Source organism: Hibiscus syriacus, unplaced genomic scaffold, assembly GCF_006381635.1.
Source record: "Hibiscus syriacus cultivar Baekdansim isolate YM2019G1 unplaced genomic scaffold, ASM638163v2 tig00111392_pilon, whole genome shotgun sequence".
Taxonomy (NCBI): Eukaryota; Viridiplantae; Streptophyta; class Magnoliopsida; order Malvales; family Malvaceae; genus Hibiscus; species Hibiscus syriacus.
Window position 1 is genome coordinate 3,010,445 of NW_024063078.1, and position 21,489 is coordinate 3,031,933.

At 31.7% G+C, this 21,489-nt stretch overlaps 2 protein-coding genes across 2 annotated transcripts; both read right to left on the bottom strand.

The window, feature by feature from the left end:
- Nucleotides 1-378: 378 nt before the first annotated feature.
- Nucleotides 379-3,077, bottom strand: LOC120160654 (indole-3-acetate O-methyltransferase 1-like). Its single transcript, XM_039171016.1, has 4 exons — nucleotides 2,976-3,077; nucleotides 2,464-2,883; nucleotides 1,624-1,899; nucleotides 379-738 (listed from the first exon to the last, which is right to left on the bottom strand). The coding sequence occupies exons 1-4, from the start codon at nucleotides 3,075-3,077 to the stop codon at nucleotides 382-384; spliced, it is 1,155 nt and encodes a 384-aa protein (XP_039026947.1). The 3' UTR covers nucleotides 379-381.
- Nucleotides 3,078-20,409: 17,332 nt separating this feature from the next.
- LOC120160252 (probable long-chain-alcohol O-fatty-acyltransferase 5) lies at nucleotides 20,410-21,476 on the bottom strand. Its single transcript, XM_039170664.1, has one exon. It carries the CDS (start codon nucleotides 21,457-21,459, stop codon nucleotides 20,410-20,412), a length of 1,050 nt encoding a protein of 349 aa, XP_039026595.1. The 5' UTR covers nucleotides 21,460-21,476.
- Nucleotides 21,477-21,489: the final 13 nt, after the last annotated feature.

Sequence of the window (21,489 nt, forward strand, 5' to 3'; positions counted from 1 at the left end):
TGGGGATTCGATACTTGGAGTACAAGATCGAACAGGAGGAAAGTTCGTTGTTCGACAGTTACGGAAAAGATCACCCTGTGATTACTGATCCGGAATCAGTGATCTGTAAGGGATATTATGCATACAGGTCTGTGTATTCTGATGGACAAGATCTAAAGATCAATATTTGTGAATATATAATTTGGGTTAAAGGGAACGCCAAGTATTAATATTTCATTAACTATAATCACACATAAAAACACACAAATGAAAGTAAAAAGAAAACAAACCATTTTCCCTCTTTTTTGTGTTGAATAATTAATACCGAGAATTAACACACAAAAAGGGAAAAGATAAAGAAAAAAGGCTTTTTAATTTTTCTTATTCTTCTCACACCCCTTTTTACTTATCAAAAGAAAGTGATGCAACTATGTGAAAGAACTGCAACTGCTCTAGCAGCTCTTTAGCATGACTTGTGCCTCGGTTCGCCACTCGTAAAAACAGCTCCTCACTGAGCTTGTCGCCGATGTGAGCATCGACTAGTACCCCGGAAACACTTCGGCAGCTGTTGGCTAGCGCTCGACCTACCTCCGATGCATCATCGGGCCGGCTAACGACTAGAGGGCTACCTCCTTTGAATACCTCAAGCTTGTTTATGGTGAATGAGCCATCAGCTTCAACCACTTCCTTGAAGTCTTGTAGGCTTGGAGCATACACCGGAATGTTGAAATTGTCTCGTTTCTCGCAACTTATAAGACCCTTCCATAACACATACGCATCATTTTAATCATAATAATCTTAAATTTTAAAATATTTATTGACAAATAATAAAGCAAAACATATATGAATAGGAAATATATGAAATGATTATTGAATTATGATGATAAGCTATGTGGCAGCTTGAATGGGACAGTTGACTAAAGGAGAGGATGATACGTAAATGTACTATCTACTACATGAATTTTCTGCAAGAGAATGTTTGGTCCCACTGAACTTGTATGATTATTTTGATCAACAATGATCAAAAGGACCTCAACGACTGTTGTTGTCGTCTTGTTAAATGTATGATTATGTTTAACATTTTCTTTTTTCAATTGGATGCAACAGTAGTGGTCACTGCTCATGTGGGTCCCCCATCAGCCCTTGCCTGCACCTATCATATTGCTGCCGACATGGCAATAAGACAAGTGGATGGCGAAAGCTGATTCTCTAGTCTTAACCAAGTTCATCCAACGGCTGAAGTTGGAGTAGGATAATCGTGACCAGTGATAATCCATCATAAACCCCAACACACCTAATCATTCCCTCTTTTGCATGGTGTTTCACTCTTTGCTTTTTGGTCTGCCAAATTGCAGAACCAGAGCATAGGGTGAAATTTTTATCATTTTTTTTGTCATCGGCCTCCACTATTCTCATGTTAAATCAAACCTTAATTTATTTTAATTATTCAGTTTTAAGTAATAAATAAAATTCTAAACATATTCTTGAACATAAATCATGAAATGACTGAGATATAAAGAATCTAATGATGTGAGTTATGATTTAGGTACAATTGGGGAGCACTGTTGATGCATGTAAATATGAAGAGCTTTAAGTAAACATGGGTGATTAGTGATTAATCATGATTAATTAAAGTGGGTATACCTCTTGGACAAGATCATCCCAAGCATCCTGAAAGTGGGTCCCGAAGAGGCGGCCGGCCCCACCTTGGTCGGTGGGGTCCACCGAAGTTCGGCCCAGGCAGACAAGGAACATGGACCCACCCTTCTTCATCTCTATGGATCTTGCTCTCAGGAACTCTGCCAGGTCTGTCTGGAACTGCTTCTTGTATGCGTTGGTTGTGCTCTCGCTTGCACCGTGGATAAACACCCTCCCTTTGTTGTAAGCCGTCGATCTTCTGTCCAGCACAGCTTCAGGCATCTGGGTGCACCAGGTTAAAAAAATTAATGGTATTGATTAAAAATTATAATATTATTTTTAAAATAATATTGTACATTTATATATTACATTATTTTATCAGATTCAAGACTAAACAACACATTAATTTAATCCTTTTTTAAAATATCACCTGAACCTTTAGCGATATTATATTCAAAATATGTGTGGTCCTATTTGAAAACACACACACACAATATAGTCAAACATTTTGAGGAAATTAGGGTTCCAATTCTTTTCAAGTTTCAAAAAGAGAGAAAATGACATATTATATTTAAATATATACTTTCTATGATCATTTGTGCACTTACTTTTGACCTACTAAATGCCGGCAAAAATGGGATGGTTAGATCTCATTCAAAATCACATAAACTTTTGTATTTTCTTTTACCATGAAATGACATAAACTTGAAGATTATGTTTTTCTCCTGTTCTTTTCGCCTTATAGATCATCCTTGGGAACAAACTTTCACTCTACATGTGTATATGTGTATGTATTTAATAGCTTTGAGATTTTGTATTATAAATGAGAGAATAATAATAACTAACCTGAGATAGCCAGTGCAGTGAAAACGCCGAATGGAAGACATCGACGGATCTAGCGGGAAAAAGGCGTCGGTAAAACGAACCGGGGACACCGGAAGCAAAATAGGATCGGTGTCCATTGGAAGCAAGGCACTCTTCCATGCTACTACCCCCGTTATTTGCCAGCGGAGGTAGGAGCTGGAAAAGGGTGTTGAAATCATTACTAGGAAGGTCAGAGAAAAAAGCAGAGAATTCCGGTGGCTCGTACCCGGACGACTCGTAGCGCTTCACCATGTGCTTGACGATCACGTCGACGATGTAGATGGTGTTGCTGCCGCAGGAACACCCCAAATCGACGACAACAAAGGGTACATCGGGGGAACGTAGTTGAACCCTGTCTAGGGCTTCTTCAAGAAGATGAAGCATTGAACGAGCATGTAAAGCCTGCATGGATAATTGAAAAAATAAAATGAACTTCATACGTTGCAATAATCATATAAAAAAAACTTGGAAAATGTAAATAATAAAAAAAAAACCTGAGCTTGGGAATTTTTGGCATAGCTGCCTTCGCCTTTGCCTCCTTTCATGCTGAGAAGCTTCTCGAGGTTTACGTTAGAAACAACTAGATTGTCTGCCATTTTTGTTTCCCCTCTACCTTTCTTTGTTTATTTTGGTGCAAAGTTCTGAGTAAAGCTGAGTATATATAGAGGAAAACCAAATCGGTTTTGGAAGGACAAAAATGGACTAACAATATTATGGTACCTCGAAATACGGACTCAATAATATTAGAATTCTTTATTAATTAAAATAAAATCCTGGTACAATAACATAAGATAATAACATATGTTTCCATGTGTCCAATATGCATTGTGATGCGTCAATGTACGCATTCAACAATCCACTAGCAAAAGTATTTGTTGCTAGTTAGTACCAAAGCCGAAGATGAAGCTTTTGTGCTTGTACTCTTATTACCATACAAAAAAGGAAAAAGCTAATCATTATTACATGAAGTTTTCAAATAAATAAATAAATAAAAGATATGAAATTTGTATGCAAATTTATCCACATTTACAGGACTCACATGCAAGCAATAACAAAGATATAAATAGGCCGGCTGACCCAAGATTGACGCCGGATTTTCTTTCTTTCCGGTCTCCGATGCCGGAGAATTTAACTCAATAATGGTTTAAAAGAAAAGAGTGAGTTTGTAATTATATGAATATATTGTAATAAAACTTTAGATTTGAACAAAAAAATTATTATATGAATAAAGAGTGAGTTTATTTGATTTTATGAAAAAAGAAGTATTTCATAATTCTTGATTAGGGTTGCATATAAAACCTTTTTATTTGGGATTTTATTATTAAAAACGATTAAATTTTAAAAGAATATTTAGTATTGCATATATAAATTATTGATAAAATAAAATTAATCAAAAATAATAATGCAAAAAAAAGTTACAAGATATAAAAGTTATTTTATTTTTCTACAATTCTCCAGGCCATAAGTCTATTTTTCTTTTCATTTTGTACTGAACTTGTTATAATGTACATGGATAAGGTTAAAAACCTTAAAGCCATTAATTGGGTAAATAATAATAAAAAAACAGTAATTCAGCTGCTTCCACTATGAAATGTATTGTCATTTTTAACACGGTTCTCATTATATTCTTTTTCCCTTTTAAGAAGAAGGGTTACATATACATGCAAAAAAGCTATTTATGGGTAGACAACACAATTTAGATGGTATCAAGGGTATTGGATGTATGTGTCTGACTAATACAAATTTCAATATTTGATTTGAATTTGATCGAAATATTTTAATCAAATTTATCTAGTTTATGAGTATAAATCTCTTCTTTATACATTGGATTGATAATTATAAAAAATATTCTATTTATTCATCTTTTATTGGGACCTTAATTTTATTTTTCCTTTAATACACAACTAATGTATATGGATAAGGTTAAAACCTTAAAGCCGTTAATTGGGTAAATAATAATAATAATAATAATAATAATAATTACAGTGATTCAGCTGCTTCCACTATGAATTGTAGTGTCATTTTTAACATGGTTCTCATTACATTCTTCTTCTCTTTTTAAGGAAAAGGGATAAATATATACATGCAAAAAGCTATTATGGGTAGACACCACAACTTAGACGGTATTAAGGGTATCGAATGTTTGTGTTAGATTTGAAATACATAAATCGATTCAAATTCGATCAAAATATTTAAAGATTAAATATGCTTTTATAATTACGATTAGCGTATAATTTCATGATTTTTAAAAGATTTAAGTGCATTGTTAACGTATTTAAATTGGAAAAAATAATTTTCTCTCTCGATATTTTTATGTCACCTTCCTCTTTTTCTATAATTTTTGTTTAACCGATGGCAGCACTAATTTTAATGTTGTTTGTCAACCGTCAGTGATGATTAGTTCTCTTGTTTTTTTATACTATGCCCTTTGTTTTTCTTTTTCTTTTTTAATTTTGAATAAGAATCTCTGTCCTCGTGACGCGCTTTTCTCTGCTCTTGTGGCACACGTTTTCTCTTCTCTTGTGACACGATCTTTATGATTTTTTGTACATTTTCCGCATACCTTTTAGGTCGTTTTGATGTTTGTAAAAAGGATCTCACGATATTTTTTCGCAAAATGTCTCGTTTGACAAAGACAAATAATTTTTTTGAATGTTACTAAGTTCTTTTAATATTAGTCGTCATTCTCAATTGAATGTTTCAATTTTTTTGTTGTTGTAAATTTAGGTTTAGTATTTTTGTTTTTGTATGAGTTTTGTGTGTGACTATTGTCCTCACTTTTCTCTCTATGCTTGGATGTGTTGTAATTCTAATACATTTCTTTGTTTTATTAATGAAATCAAGTTGCCATTATTCAAAATAGTGATAATAATAAATAAATGCACTCACTGTAATTGGCTTACATATTAAATTAAGTCGTCCGGCCGGGTCGTAATCTATTGCTAAATATATTAAGAATATAAGTATGAAAAGATTATTGACTAATAATATGAATTAAGAGCAATTTATGTAAAGGGACAACACGCAAACTGATAAAATAAATAAAACACAACACACAATTATGTTTGTAAATCCATTTGGTAATTTTATAATACTCTTTTGTCTTTTTCATTTGTTTGGGTGAATGATTAGGTGGTTTCTGTTACAACAGTTAATTTAAACAGGGTAATTAGTGCAAACTTTACCTTTTATTCTTATTTTTTAATTAATTGATTAATATTTTTGTTTTGCGAAATCCCAGAGATCCCATAAAAGTCAAATAATGGTGAACTATTTAGTGATTTATTAGAACAGTTTCATTAAATTTATACCTCACCCTTTTTAACTACTAATTAGACTACACTAGTCTTTGTGGGATTGATGTTTAATCCCCACTTTTATGGAGTGGCTCTCAACCAACTTGAACTTGCTTTACCACCTTTTTTTTTTCTTTCTAGGGTAAATTTGCATTTTTATACTTAAATTTGATTTCAATTGGTATCTATATATTTTTTTTCAATAAGGTACTTGAACTTTACTTCAGATTTTAATTTTGATATTTTAGATTTTTTTATTTTCAATTGATAATATGTTTTCGCTCCTAAAATTTTATAAGGTTGTCCCTTCTAAAATTTTAAAAGTTCACCTCCTAACATAAGATCATGTGTCCGTCCTTGTTTGTTTGTACCAACGAGTCCGTGTTTAATACATTTACTTTGCATGGCTAAAAACTTAAATAATTTTCTATAAAAGAAAATTATTATATTTAAACATGTTATATGAAAATTAAATAAAGATATATATAATACTGATCTACTTTTATTAAATACATGTGATGTAATAAAGGCTACATAGATAGACACACATTGTAATACCCCAAAATTTAACTAGTGACTAAAATGTAAATTTTGAAAGTTTAGTGGCTAAAGTATAAATATGGAAAAGTTTAGGGACCGAATCGATAATATCCCAAAATTTATTTCATAAATGGATAGTTTACTCTTGAAATTGGGGTTTTATGAAAACATTTTTTAATACAGGATTTGTTTTAAAAGCTATAAAGTGATAAAGTTCGATATTGAAATCAGATAAGCGAATCAGAATTTTACGAAAATTTGAAGGATGTTAGAAAATGGTTGGAAATATTTTTACATATTTTAGATCAAATAAATTTAGCCCAGATCAGCGTAATTTTTTAGATTTGACTGAACAATGGAATTTTAGTGACTAAAATGTAATTTTTGAAAATTGCATGGCCAAAATAGAAATTCAAAGCCAATTTGATTCATATTTGACTAAGGAATATTTTAATGGAAGATAATGCAATGGAATTTGGTAATTATCAAGGTTCATTAATGGTAAAAATGAAAATTCTTAAGAATTGAATTTTAAATTCAATTTAATTAGTTAAGTGCCAAATGTATTAATTAATAAATACTATAATTATCAAGATATGAAGCATATTTTTCAACTATCTTCCTCCTCATGGCCGAAAATAACAAGCTTATTAAGATAATTTATTTTTCATTTTTGAAGTCATATACTAAATTTTTGGATTAAGCTACTAGATAGAGAATTAATCTACATGAAATTCTCTATCATTTGGTATAAATATTACATGGTGTTCATGCTTATTTCATGATATTTGGAAATTAGGGTTTATGTAAGGTTTAGAAATTTTGAAGAATTGATGAATGATTTTTATTTTTTTTGATATTAGTGATTAATCCTAAGGTAAAAATTAATTGTACATGCTTATATGATGTTCGACCATGCTAGGGTTTTAGAGAGTGATTGTATTTTGATGTATTTTGATGTTATTATGATTATAATAGCAAGAATTTGATGTTAGGAAGTTGAGTTCATGCTTGAAATTGAATAGAAATCATGTTTAAAGTTACTTGAAATATTCAGCCATATGAAGAAATTAGGGGAAAATTATGGAAAATTTTCCTATGGCCTAGAAATGATATTAGAAGTATTCTATGAGACTTGGAGATCAATTTGGAAGCTTAAGTTGACAAAAAGGGCTAATATACAAGTTTTGAGAATTGTGGGACATTATTACAAGAAATGTAATATTTGAAGGGATTATGCTTATTTTTTATAGTTGAAAATGCTAGAAATTTAAGTTGGAAAGTTGTTTGGAAACAAATTGCAAATTTGGTAAAATTTGAGGGTGGAATTCGAAAAGTCTCAATATTATGTGGACTTGATTTTAAGTTTATTAAATGCGGAAGTATCATTTGAGTAAATTATTGTAATGCTTGAAATTTATTTAATATGTTGATTTTTGGGTTTAATTCTTAAGTTGAGATTTAATTTCAAGTTTATTAAATTGTGTTGTTGAATTTGGAAAGTCTAAGAAATTTTAGGATGAAATTGTAAGCTTATGAATGTTAAAGTAGTGATTTGAATATTTTATTGAGGTGCTAGAAATTTTGTGTCAAATAATGTGACATGATCATAAGGGTGAAGCATCATTATGAAGTATTCAAAGGATCAAATAAGTATTTTGAGAAGTTTTAGAGTTATGATGGAAGTACGATTTAGTTTTATATCGATTTAAGTATTGAATTTATTTCTATCGAATTTTATATTTAAGTTTAGATTATGTTAGTTCGATGCTAACATATAGTTTGAATATTTTATGTTATTATATAATATCGTCTGATCAAGGTAAATATAGTGATTCAAGTAGCTTGAAGCGAAGGAAAAGTATGGGATCGAGAAGATTATTGTGGAGAAGGTTCGATAGCGAGGCAAATGTGAGTGCATTTAACTTGTATTTATGTTATCAAAACAAACATTGACTTGCGATAAGTCAATGATGGAGTTACGTTAAGAAGTGATTCCTAGTATATGAAAAGTGTACTTCAAGCCTATTTGTTCAATTGGTAAGCTTATATATTTAGTGAATGAGTTAAGGATGCAAGTTGGTGAAATTTGTCTAGAAATTATGTTCTGAACAAAAAGTTTAGAAAATACCAAAAATTCTACAAAAATAATTGAAGAATTAATTAAATATCGTTATATTCGTATACCAGTCTAGTTTCGTTTAGAACGAACGAAAACTGATTTTAATGAGTATACAAAAAGATATGAATTTTTAATCGGTGATAAATCAGAAAATAGGACAACAAATTATGCCAGAAACATCTTTTGTCAGTCAACTTTGAAAATTCGTTATAAATTGTACAAGTGGAAATAGATAGAGTACCTTATATGGTTAGATTTGTATTCGAGTCTAGTTTTCATTGGTGCAAACAAAATAATTTTTCAGTATATAAATTAATACAAAATAATATTTGTTTGAAGGTACTGCAACAGAATATGAAATTTTAATAAATTACGTATTGAAAGTAGTGAAAGGAAAAAGATTTAAATATAAAGCTTAGTGAGACTTATATTTTGATTTAAAAAAATAAAGTATCAAAGTGAGTGCAATTTATTTATTTAATTATTATAATCGATGACGACTTTTGATAAGTCAACCTCATTTTATTTTCCAGTATGATTTATAAATTTTCAGTATTAAATATTTTTATATAATTTTTCATCAAGTTTTATGAATGATTTTGGGTATGAAATGTCCAAGTATAATATTTATGATGATAAATTTTAAATGTTTACATATAAGCCCATTGTATGTTGCATTGAGAGTCATAAGTACATTTGACATGCAATTTAGTGAGTACTTATCATTATCAGTTCAACTTTGATACATTCGTGTACCAATGTTCAACACCGTTAGTGCTCAAGTTATGATTGCACTAAAGTGCATTATATCACAATTTCAGTTATGATTTGACACCGTATTGTGCCTAGTGCGCACCTTAAACTTACATATCTTATATTCTTTTACATATACATTGGACTATAACAATAAATTTAAAAGTTATGAAAGTATATGAAAGAAAGGAACATTGAATTGAAAAGAAAATTTTGAAATATGTTCGAACGAAAAGAATAAAAGTTATTTATGATATTCGATGTTAACTTACATGATTTTTGATAAAATCATGAGATGATGATTTTCAGTTTTCAGAAGGTAAAACAGCTTGACTAGTTCAGTTTAAAGTTTAATGTTTTTATTTAAATTACAATTTATTTCTTATATTTTATGAAATTTATGGTTTTATATCACTTTAGTTATATTTATGCCTCATTAAGTTTTATTTAACTTGTGATGATTTTCATGCGTATGTTCGAATAAAGTAGAGGACGTAAAGTGAAGAGCTTGCCAGCATCTTATGGAAATCAAACCTACCGACAGTTTCAGTAAGACATCCTAACTTTGAGTTATTAGTGACATGTACATTATATCCGTTGGGTTGCTTTATTAGATTTTTTTAAGAAAAAGAGCATGTATTAGTAGCTATGATTATTTTCTTCAATTTTGATTAATTTTTAGTATTAATCATATTTATTAATAAATAGTATAAATATTATATTTTAAATATTTTAAAAATTAAGCAGTATTTAGGTAGTGATATATATATATATATATATACAGTTTTGATCAACTCTGAATTGTCTACTTACAGACTAAAATTGGATTTGTTTTTCAGTGATCAAATATTATTTTATGATTCTAGACGAATAAGATAAAAGTTTAAAAGTTGAAATAATGAAAGTTTAAAAACAAACGAAATTTTAAATCTTTACGCATAGTAAATATTTATCTAATTGATGTGATATCTATTTTACGAGATATATATAGGTTATGGGTGTTACACACATCACTAATAATAAGATGAATGTTTAGGTAAATCCATTTAATCATGGTGTATACAAGCATGCAAGGAGTGTGTGCTTGAATACATTCACTTTGCATGGCTAAAAACTTCGCTTTTTTCCAAGTGTTTTCCAACTATGTACATCCCCATTGGAGGACTCGTGCATACCCCAAAATTACACCTTATTTAATTACATATTATAATTAGTGAAAACTCCAATATATATCCTCATATGCTCCAAGATCAAAGTAGAATCAAAAGGTAAATCTGTTGACAATTATATCAATTACATGACTTTATTTTATATACATAAAATGGGGTTTATTCTTCTTTTAAATGAATTAGAAAAGTGATTTATTGAATGGTCTCATTGATAAAATAGAATGTTATTTTTTAGAGGATTTAATTTCAATAGTATGTGTGTGCGTTGTTAATAGATTAAAAACAATTATGAACAAATAATATATTGTAATCGTTTTAGACTATTTAAAAATAAATAAATGGTTAAAGGAATGATTGTTATTTCTAGAGGTCTCATGTTCGAGCACCAAATAATGCCAAAGTATTTGAGCGTTTATTGTTAAATGATTGAGAGTATTTATAACATATATTATCACTTGTAAGCACCCTAGATTAATCAAATAAATAAATGAATTAGTCTTTTCTCTACCAACTGCAAATCCTCCTTATTTTTTTCTTTTGATTTTGCCGGCGACGACATCAGTCTTTGTGTTGGTCGCTAATTGTCAGTGTTCATTTTTTTATTGTTTTCTCATATCTCACTTTAATTTGTTATTTTTATTCAGTTTTTTTTTTCTAAATCTTAATAAAAATAGCTTTTGTTTGACTTCTTATTTTTCTCATATTTTATACATGTTCGTCTACCTTTTTGGCACGTTTTAACTATGCTCTTGTGGCACGCTTTACTCTGCTTTATGGAATGTTGTCCGCCTCTGTGGTAGATATGCAATAGTATAGATATTCTCACATCGCTCGAATTTAATTTACGACTGTTAGAGGTCTTTAGGTGGTTAGATTCCCTTTTGTGCTTGTTTTTTGGTGTAATTAGATCTATATTACGAAATAGCCTGTAAGTTTGCTTTGGTTCCCTCACCACTCCATCATCTCTAAAGTGTTTAGTTGGATAGAGACAAAAGAGTACTATTGGCGATTATTGTGTTATTGTGGATGATGGACGTCAAATTCAAAAGAAGGTTTTACATGCTATTACGTCTTTATATTTTCTTTTTATTTTATTTTATATTTGAGTCTTTTGGTAGGCATAGTCCCTAAAATTCTCTCTTTGATTGATTTCATTGTTAAAATTGTATTTTTTTATGTTTCGATAAAATTCAACATCGTTTTAAGTTAAAGAAATTTATAAATAAATATTGAATTATAAACGAGGGTCAAGGAATCTTGCTCTAATGGTTGTTTCATGGCAATTTTCTTGGTAAAGTCTAAACCAAGGGCGTATTGATCGGGGAGTTCACGTGAAGCAAGGTCGGACCAATTTTAGCTATATCGGCTTAGGCCTTTGCTTATATCACAAAATTCTATAATAATTAATCAAATACAATTCCCATGCAAAAAAAAAAAGTTGAATTTGAACAGTTAAGAACATGCAATTTCCAATTAGTTTTTAGTTTGTTTAGCCCCTACCCTAGCTTTGAATTTTTGCCTGCCTTTCCAAAAGATGCCCTTTTTTTAAATATATATACCCAAAGGTTGATGGGTCAATTGTTTAATTGACCAACTTTTAACTTGTTGGTTTTTAAAGATAAAAAAAAGGGTTTTGAGTTTGGTTAAAAGTGAATTTGGAATGGTCAAAAAAGAGGGTATAGTTTTTGCTATGGAATTGTATCATGACTCATGGTTTTTTTTTTACTCTATTTTTATTACCTTAGATTTAAATTATAAGTTAATGAAATAAAGAGAAAGCTAAAAGATAAAGGCTTTGGGACAAGAAAATGGTCCCTGCACCGCAGAGATTGATACCTGGCCAAATGGGCATGAAATTTAGATACTTTTATTACTCTTTGCTTTTCAAAGGTTCAAACATTAAAATTTTAACTTTGAGTATATATATATATATGATGTGACTCAACTAAAAGAACTGACTTCACCTTATACCTATATGTCATTATATTGAACATGCTACAATCATATCTAGAACACCACAAACATATATGATACCTACTTAACAACAATTCAATGGAATCCATCATCATAACTTATTTAGTAGGTCATCTGTTCAAGCATTTTAAAATACTCCGACTCTTTAAACTTATTAAGATTTCTGATAAAGTTGAGAGATAAAATCCGAACCGGGAAAAACATTTTACTAGTGTAATATATCCTTTTACATATAAATCTGGGAAGAATTGGGACACATCCACAACTAAATAAATAACCAAAATGTTTGAAGGTATGATGAAATTAAATGGTGATATCACAATCATGTCACCTTTGAGTATTTTGTACGCCAAATAGTCTTTAGCTTCTTACAGGCTGCAAAGTTGAATATTTGTTATCCAAAGCATGAGGGTTGCAGTTCATGGATTGGGAATTGTTGTTGGTTGTGGATTTATCAGACAGATTCCCAGCACAAGGTTGGGATCTTAAAGGACAAAATAAGTAAAGAGTCAAAATACCCTACAACAAAGCATTTACTACCTTAATAGATTCTACCCTTTAATTTCTCTATAATCAAACATTACACGTATTTTAATACTTTCTTTTATTTGTCATGTGGATTTGATTTGAGTTACAATTCACAAGGCCTGTTAGTGATTAATATAAGCACTTATTGATGTTTAAAAACTTAATTTGTGTCATTAAATCCTACGGATTTGTGCCTATTGTAGCTTAAAATTTTGGATGAATCAGAAGCCACCAAAAGCCTTTAAATGCAGATGTCTGTTTGCTCCCCCTGCATGGATTGAATTTAGAGTGCATTGGGAATAGTAGCTATGATTTGCATGAGATTTAGGGTTTATTTTTTCAATTTTCAATTGAGAATTAAGTGATTGGATCCCTGGATTTAAGTAGAAAAGATTTTGGTCAATGCTTAGTGAGATATATACAATTTTATTTTATTTTATTCTTTCTTGTAAGTTGCTGCAGTGTTCATCTATTCATTCCCCCCCCCCCATTTCCTTTAAAAAACAATTCATTGTGGACTGAAATAAGAGCCAATAAAACGCTCCGGCATCATGCATTTATGCTGTTTGCCTAAACTAAAATTTTGGGACAATAGCATAGACAACGAAGCACAAGGTTTATAATCACCACACGTTCGACGTTTCATATATTACTACTGAGTGGCAGATCCAATAAGATGTAAACGTCCGCTTGAAAATCAATTTTTTTCATAAAATTTTATTTATGTCTACTTTGTACATAAATTTTATGTTGTTAATATATATGTGTATCCACCCTCAAAAATATTTCTAGATCTATTATTGTTACTACTCTATTAACAATATCTATCTATGTCAAGTAGCTACTATGGTATGTTGGATTAAAATCCATAATTATGGACACACGTGTATAATGTACAATGTTATCATAAAACATGACACACAATTAAGTGGTCAATTATATTACATGTGTTGCAGGTATTAAAATGCATATATAATAAGTGGTTAATTATATTTTACGATAACATTATACATTATGTGTGCCCACGATTATGGATCTTAATCCACCATGGTAAGGAAAGAAAACAAAAGTGAGAGAAACATATACTTACATCATCCAACAATAGACCGTTGCGCAAGGTGGAACATGCTTAAGAAAACGAGAAAGGTTCTTGATCTCTAGATGACAAACCAATCAATGAGAATTCAAAAGCTATGATGGAAACTTGGTTTAGTTTTTTTATTTGGATAAAAAAAAGTTGGAGAAGTCATTATTGACCCAATTTATTTGGGCCCAAACTTGAAGTAAATGGATTATTGAATAATAGATTAGCCAACGGTATTATCTAACCGTTATGATTCTAATAATTTTTTTCTTTCGGTTCCCATAGTTATGTTTTGTAGAGTCGGAGATCAACAGTGGACTTAGCAGAGTGTAAGCGGTGGTGATATGAAAAGTATTTATAGTCCCGTCGGTTAAGCCCTATGTTAAACATGAGTTAGGTGAGAATCGGACGACGAAGTGGTAGTGGAAGGAGGAGGAGAAATACCCTGTGGAGGTGCCGGTGGACTTAAACCCGAATCCATAGACGGTACCGGTGATAACCTGGCGGGAGATTAATCTTGTGATGGTGAAGAAGATGTCGTAGGTGTGTTTGTAGTAGGACCATGGGTCACCGGAGACTGTGAAGGACCGTACTTTAGTGCATGATGAGTAGATGGCGCCGATGAATGAGTCGGACCATGATCCATGGGTGAGCCGGTAGGTACCGATGAAGGTGGACTTGAAATGGGTCCATGGTGATAAGGAGACTATGCTGGCTCCGTAGTTGAACCCGTAGAAGGCTTAGCAACAAGGACATAGTGCTCCGGAGAGTGAGCCGGGGAAGAGGATGTGCCTTTGGGTGGATAAGCAATAGGACCATGGTGTGGTTGCGTGACTGAGCCGGCCCCGAATATGGCGATTTCCCTGGAGGCTTAACAATCGGTGGATAGGGTGATTTCCCCGGGGCTTAACAATGGGTTTTACAAAACATAATATATTGTAAATAATATTTAATTTTAAAACCATGAGTTGTGACACAATTCCATAGCAAAAACTAGCCTCTTTTTTTTGACCATTCCATCTTTACTTCTAACCAAACTCAAAACTTTTTTTCTCTTTTAAAAACCAACAAGTTAAAAGTTGGCCATTTAATCAATTGACCCATCAACCTTTATATATATATATATATATATATATATTAAAAAGTTCATCTTTCGGAAAGGCAGGCAAAAATTCAAAGCTAGGGTAGGGGCTAACTCAACACACTTGAACTAATTGGAAATTGCATGTTCTTAACCGTTTAAATTCAAATTTTCTGCATAAGAATTGTATTTGATTAATTATTGTAGAATTTTGTAATATAAGTAAAATTGGTAAAAACTTCACGTGTACTCCCCGATCATAATGCCCTTGGTTTAGATTTAACCAAGAAAATTGTCATCAAACAACAATGGGGATATCCAAAGGGGCTAATATAAAGAAAGTTAGAGCAAGATTCTTTGACCCTCTTTTATAATTCATTTAAAAGAAATGACCATCCAGCTCAGTTAGTAGAGCACAAGGTTATTAACTTTGAGGTCGTGGGATCGAGTCCCACGGAGGGTATTTCATCATTCGGATGTCTCTTACGGAAGCTGCTCTCAACCTGGTGTTGGGGGATAGCCTACTATCTTACTCCCCCTTACCCCATATATATGGGAAAAAAGGACAGCCATTTTTTTATAATTCATTTAAAAGAAGAATAGAACTCATTTTGTGTATACAAAATAAAGCCATGTAATTGATAAAATTGTCAAAAAAAAAATGTACCTCTTGATTCTTCTTTGGTCATGGAGCATACAAGGATACATATTGACAGAGACAAACGCATGATTTTACGTTTGGAGTAAACTTATAGATTTTTAGAGGATAAAAATATATTACCAATAAAAATATATAAAAAATCTAAATATGAGAATTTGAAATTTTTAAGGGGCAACCGTCCCACTAACCCCTTCGATCCATCCTTGGAGTGTTCATTAATTATACTTTTATTATAATCTCTAATTAAATAAGATCTAATTTTGTGTATGCATGAGTCCTCCAATGGGGATTGACATAGTTGTCACACTTGAAAAAAGCAAAGTATCCAAAGTGAATATATTCAAGCAAAAAAGATTTGTGAATACATAGTTGTGTGTACTTTTTTCCTCCAATTAGGACTAGGGAGGTTTTTAATGAGGCATATAGTTAAGAGAGTGCTTGTCATTGTTAATGCTTTCTACCCTTCAAAGCTACCTAGGTTCATATGTCTGCTTGTGTATTTTTGTATGCTTAGTTTGTTTTTTTTGGCATTTGTTGATTCTGCATTTCATCCCTTCGTCAATGTCTTCCTTTAGGTTAGGAATGTTTCTAACGAGACATACGGTTAGGCTTTATTTAATAAATAAAATTTTGTTGCCGAGAAAAAAAAGAAAAAAAAGAATCTTAAAAAATTATCTTTACGTGTAAATCTTATGCTAATATATTAAAATTATTAATGCAATAAACGATATAGATAGGCACACATGACTAATAGTAAGTATACTCAAATGTGACAATCTAAATCCATTTATTATAGGGTAGACAAAGCATACAAGGAGTGTGTGTATGAGTAGTTGTCATCACATTCACTTTGCATGGCTAAAAACGTTACTTTTTTCTTTCTTTCTTGCAAGTGTTTGCCAACTCATGCAAACTCATTTTTTAAAAAAAATAACCTTAATTTTCATTAAGCTAAGCAAAGAATAACAATCAAATATCAATTTGTGAGGAAACTAAACAATAACATTTGGAAATATTGTGGGTAGAAAACAAAATTTTGAAAATTGCAAATGTTAGAAAATTTGTTTTGAGATTTTGGTCATTTGAGACAGTTAACGTGGAATTCGTTGAGTACATACGACAAGTTTTATGAAATATATTAAAAGTAAAACTCGTCGTGGACTGGACAGATTATATGAAATTCATTATGTCCACGTGACGAGTTCTAATTATTTATTATATTTTATGAAACTCGTCATTTTCATACAACGAATTCCAAAATCACGATATCAAATGACCTAATTAATTTTCTAACATCTATATTTCTCTAAATTTTCTCCTGCCTAGATTATTTACCGAACGAAGCCCTAACTAAAACCCAAGCTAATTAGCTTACTTATTGCACCTGGTTTATAATCTTTCACGACATCATAGATCATAGCATAATATGCTCATAAGACAAGAAAAGAACTAAATCAAACATTATGTATATAATAAACCCATCCTTATTAATTAGAGTATGAGTTACTTTATCTACTGTATATTTTTAATAAAAGAACAAATGTTTAGGGTGCGAAGTGAAGGTATTACTGCGTTTTCCCCCCGTTTTAACGAGTTTGTTGAAGTAGTAATTGATGGAATATGGACTTCATTAGATTTCATAAAAATGGGCAAGACTTATACTGTTGTAGCTAGTAGTGCCTAAAAGACAATTGAGGAAGCATGTGTAGGTATGAATTGATGACGCATATATGCATGGTGAGTATTAATTTAAAATAAGAATTGTGCTATAATTAATCTTTGCTCTATATATAAATTGTGAAACCTAGTAAATTAATCTGATAAAATAAAATGCGGTATGAATAAATAAATTTAAAGTGTAATTTACTGTCATGAGTTGAATGTTAGGGGACCTAAAGCGTGACAAATGAAAATTTAATATTTCTTTGAAATGGGCTGCATCTTCTAATTGTAGGAGGTTTTAGATAGGTTGTGGGTTAGTATTAGTAAGATGTCAGGAAAAGAGGTTTCGCCAAAATTTATCTCATTTTATATTCAATTGGTGAGGTGACACTGGTGAAAGGATTCCAAAGATAAATGGTATCATCTCCTTGTAGCGTCGAGCGCCACCCTTGTTTCGAGCAACGCATTCTGACTTCATTTGATTTGTAAGGATTAGTCATCAGATAGCTTTCCTGTCGCAGCGGATCGATAAATTTGCATTCATCTTCGCCCTTCTTACAAAATATGAGCCATGGGGATACAGAACTTCTGGCCAACTCTTTTATACGTGCTGGAGGGGCTACTGACCTGCAGGTTCTGTCAACAAGTCGAAAGTTGATATGAATAAATGATCATGAAACGCAAGGCGGCAAGCTATGGAAGATAGGATATCCGAAGGAAGCTCGCATAAACGCCTTGTTTCTTGTGCTTCTTCATTGTGCCATTCGACGTACGCCACGATATCTTTAATCGGTTCAGGGTTTATATCCACCTTCCCCTCATCTGACTCATGTTTAAAAGTAGGACTTAACCTAGACCTACGATTCGACATTACCCAAACAGGCGAGGTCCATGGTGACTTTAAATCCGGGAAAGGCAAAGAGACTGAAATAGTGTTGTCTTGTATGTGGAATGAATAGATGCTTCTGTCATTCAAAGTGAAATATATACGATTGCCTTCCGTTTCAGGCTTCACTGTCCGGCAAGAATAAGCAGCTCTTTCGTCCACAAAAAACACTCTATACTCGGCGCTTTCTACTTCTCTCCATTCCGTTAACAAAAAATCGAATTTAAAAACCTCAATTCCAGATACTATTTTCCTCCGTGTACTAAATATATTAAGAAGATTTAGCCACAAGATTCCACCAAATAATAACGGCTATAGATTGACCAACCCTTAGGAATCGGAAGGGTTCCATGCAGATGGAAGGCAAGGTGGCTTTCTCGAGAATCTCGATAAATCGCTACCAGTTGCAGTCTGCCACCAGTAAAGCTATGGCGTACAGTTTCGTATTGCAGCAAATGGGACTCCAAATACTTTTTATATCAGGCGAAAGCTATGGTTCTCGTTCAAGTATTTTAACATGCATGTATGTGTAAGATCAGAATCTAGTTGATAAATTAATGCAAAAACATTTTTTCCAGGCTTAGTTGTGGCAAAACCCTTGGATATATATAATAAATTAAAAAAAAAAAGAATTAGAGTTTGAGTTGAAGATGAGAATCCTTTCCTATATAGAATTTGTTATCAGATTAAGTACGAGTGATAACACTCAATCTACAAACGCTAATCATAAGGTTAGGTAAAAAAACTAAACCAAGTTTCCATCATAGCTTTTGAACATCTGCAACTGTTTATATAGTAATATATGAAATGTGGAATGTGTTGTGATTATAAACCTAGTGCTTTGTTTGTCTATGTTATTTGTTCCAATATTATATAAGAAAAGTTCATTTACTTAAGTTCGGGCCTAAATATATCAATTAATACTCGATACACTTTCAATCAGTTTCATTATTGTTCCCTCGATCAATTATCAAAATATTAATACTTGATACACTTTCAATCAATTTGATCACTGAATCATTAACGTGACTTATTAATAAAATTAGTTGATTTTAAATTTGATTAGACAATTGATCAATTTGACTTGTAGGCTTTCTTAGTTTCCCTTTTAATCCACATTTTAAACGTCACTCTTACCACTTTCAACAGCTGATAATGGCATCAATTGGTAACGATCATTAACTATAGTTAAAGATAGCTTTGAATGTTGCAATATCAAATAAAATAATTGTCTTTTAATTGTCATATTGATACGAGTCTGTTAAAATTCAAGAACTACTTTTGATAATTTAAAATCAACAACTTTTTGTCATGATATTTTAAAATCTCACATTGTTTATATATAATTTTTTTTAAAATGTTTAAGTTGTCTTTTATACATGTACATATTGAGATTGAAGATGAGATCTATCCACATGTATTGGTGTCGTTACTATCTGTTTGGTTCAATGAAATCTTATGATTTTTAGCCTATAATTTAAATTCTTTTTATTTTGATCCTGATTGACATCAATATAGGCAAAGATGCTCCTTCTAAATTGGCTTTTTTGAAGGAACTTCCACGTAGGCTCGTCTTTGCTAAAAACATGTCATTTTTTTAATAATGTTATTTCGATAAAAAAAAATAAGTTAAAAGTATTATTTTAATAAATTAATAATTTCATTATTTACTTATGATAAGTAGGTTTTGCTTGAAGAGTTTTAGAATTTAAAAAAAATATATATAAAAAATTTATTTTTATTTTTTAGAATTATTATTAAAATCAAATTATAATTATAATAAAAAATTAAATAAAATATTATTCATCAACTTAATATTTTATTTCATCAAACTTCAATAGACGACATCTAATAATACGGCTATGTAATTGAAATAAAAATTAGGTAATTATTTTATCATTTTAAAGAAAGTGAGAGAAAAATGAATTCAGTGGAACTTGATGATAATTTGTATATTCTACTTTTTAATATTATTGATATTTTACGTCTAACTGTGTCCAAAAATAAAATACTAATAAATGATAAAATGATGATATCTGTATGAACAGATTTGATTGAATCAGCAAAAATTATGTTGATTGAAATCTTTCAGATCATCTTCTTCGTTAGACTTTTAGTTTTACACGCCATAGAAATATTTTAAAATATATATCTTTATTATCGAATTATTTTTTACTTCCGATAAAACCTTGGAAAATCCAGCAACACCTTGCTCTCTTCAATGGTTTTCTCCACCAAACCAGTCTTCAACAACGGTGGAAAAAACAACCACATGGCGGTCCCCACGACGAACCCCACCGTCAACGCCGTCGAAATCGCCGAATGCAGCCGAACCCTGCCGGAAAACACCCTCTTGACACCAAACTCCACAAACACACACGCCCCCTGCAAAACGAAGTACCACGTTACCTCCCACGTTGGACTCACGCGTGTGATATAGTAGAACAGTAGCTCATGCATCAGACCGGAGACAAGGAAAGACGCCAGCACCGCCGGAAGTGGAGCCCAATCGGACCCAAACACGTTGCCGAAAAACGACCGGATGGGTTTGTACACGGTGTGTCGTAGTAGATACGACACCGTGAGGTTCCATCTCTTACCCCAAAAATCTTGCAACGATGTCGACAAATAAGGCTCGTCGGACGGCGGTTCGAGCTCCATCTCCGACGTAACATGTACTACAGCTACGGCTATACCAAAAAGGATGTCTATCAATAAATACACGAAGCAACTATAGAGAAGCAACACGATCTTGGGGTGCACCTTTTGCTTATAGCCATGCACGGTCGCTAATATGGCAAAAAGCAAGACCTTGGTAGGCCAACTTAGAGGCAATTTTGGATGATGTTGAGATGAATCCTGATGGATTTGGGGAGTTTTGAGAAATGGGTGTTTTTTATTTTCCTTGATTGTGATAGGGAAAGAAGCTATAATGATGAAATGGATGAGGGAGTGTCGTGGGTGATTTGAAAGTGGACCTTTATCAAAGGCAAAAAGGAGGAGCTTGAAGTTACCTAACCAAGAGAATAGCAAAGCTACTACGCTTATGGGGAAGACTAGTGAGAGGTATAAGGGAAGGATGGTGAAGAGGAAGACGATTGGGAGAAGAGAGATGAGCCTCAGCTTACCGGTGGAGATCTTTGAGGCTAAAAAATGGCAATAACAAAGAGAGGCTAGAATTGAGAGCCATACCTTAACTAACTTGTTGATTTCCCCTTCCATTTAGGCTTTAATTTTGTGAATTTTTTTTAT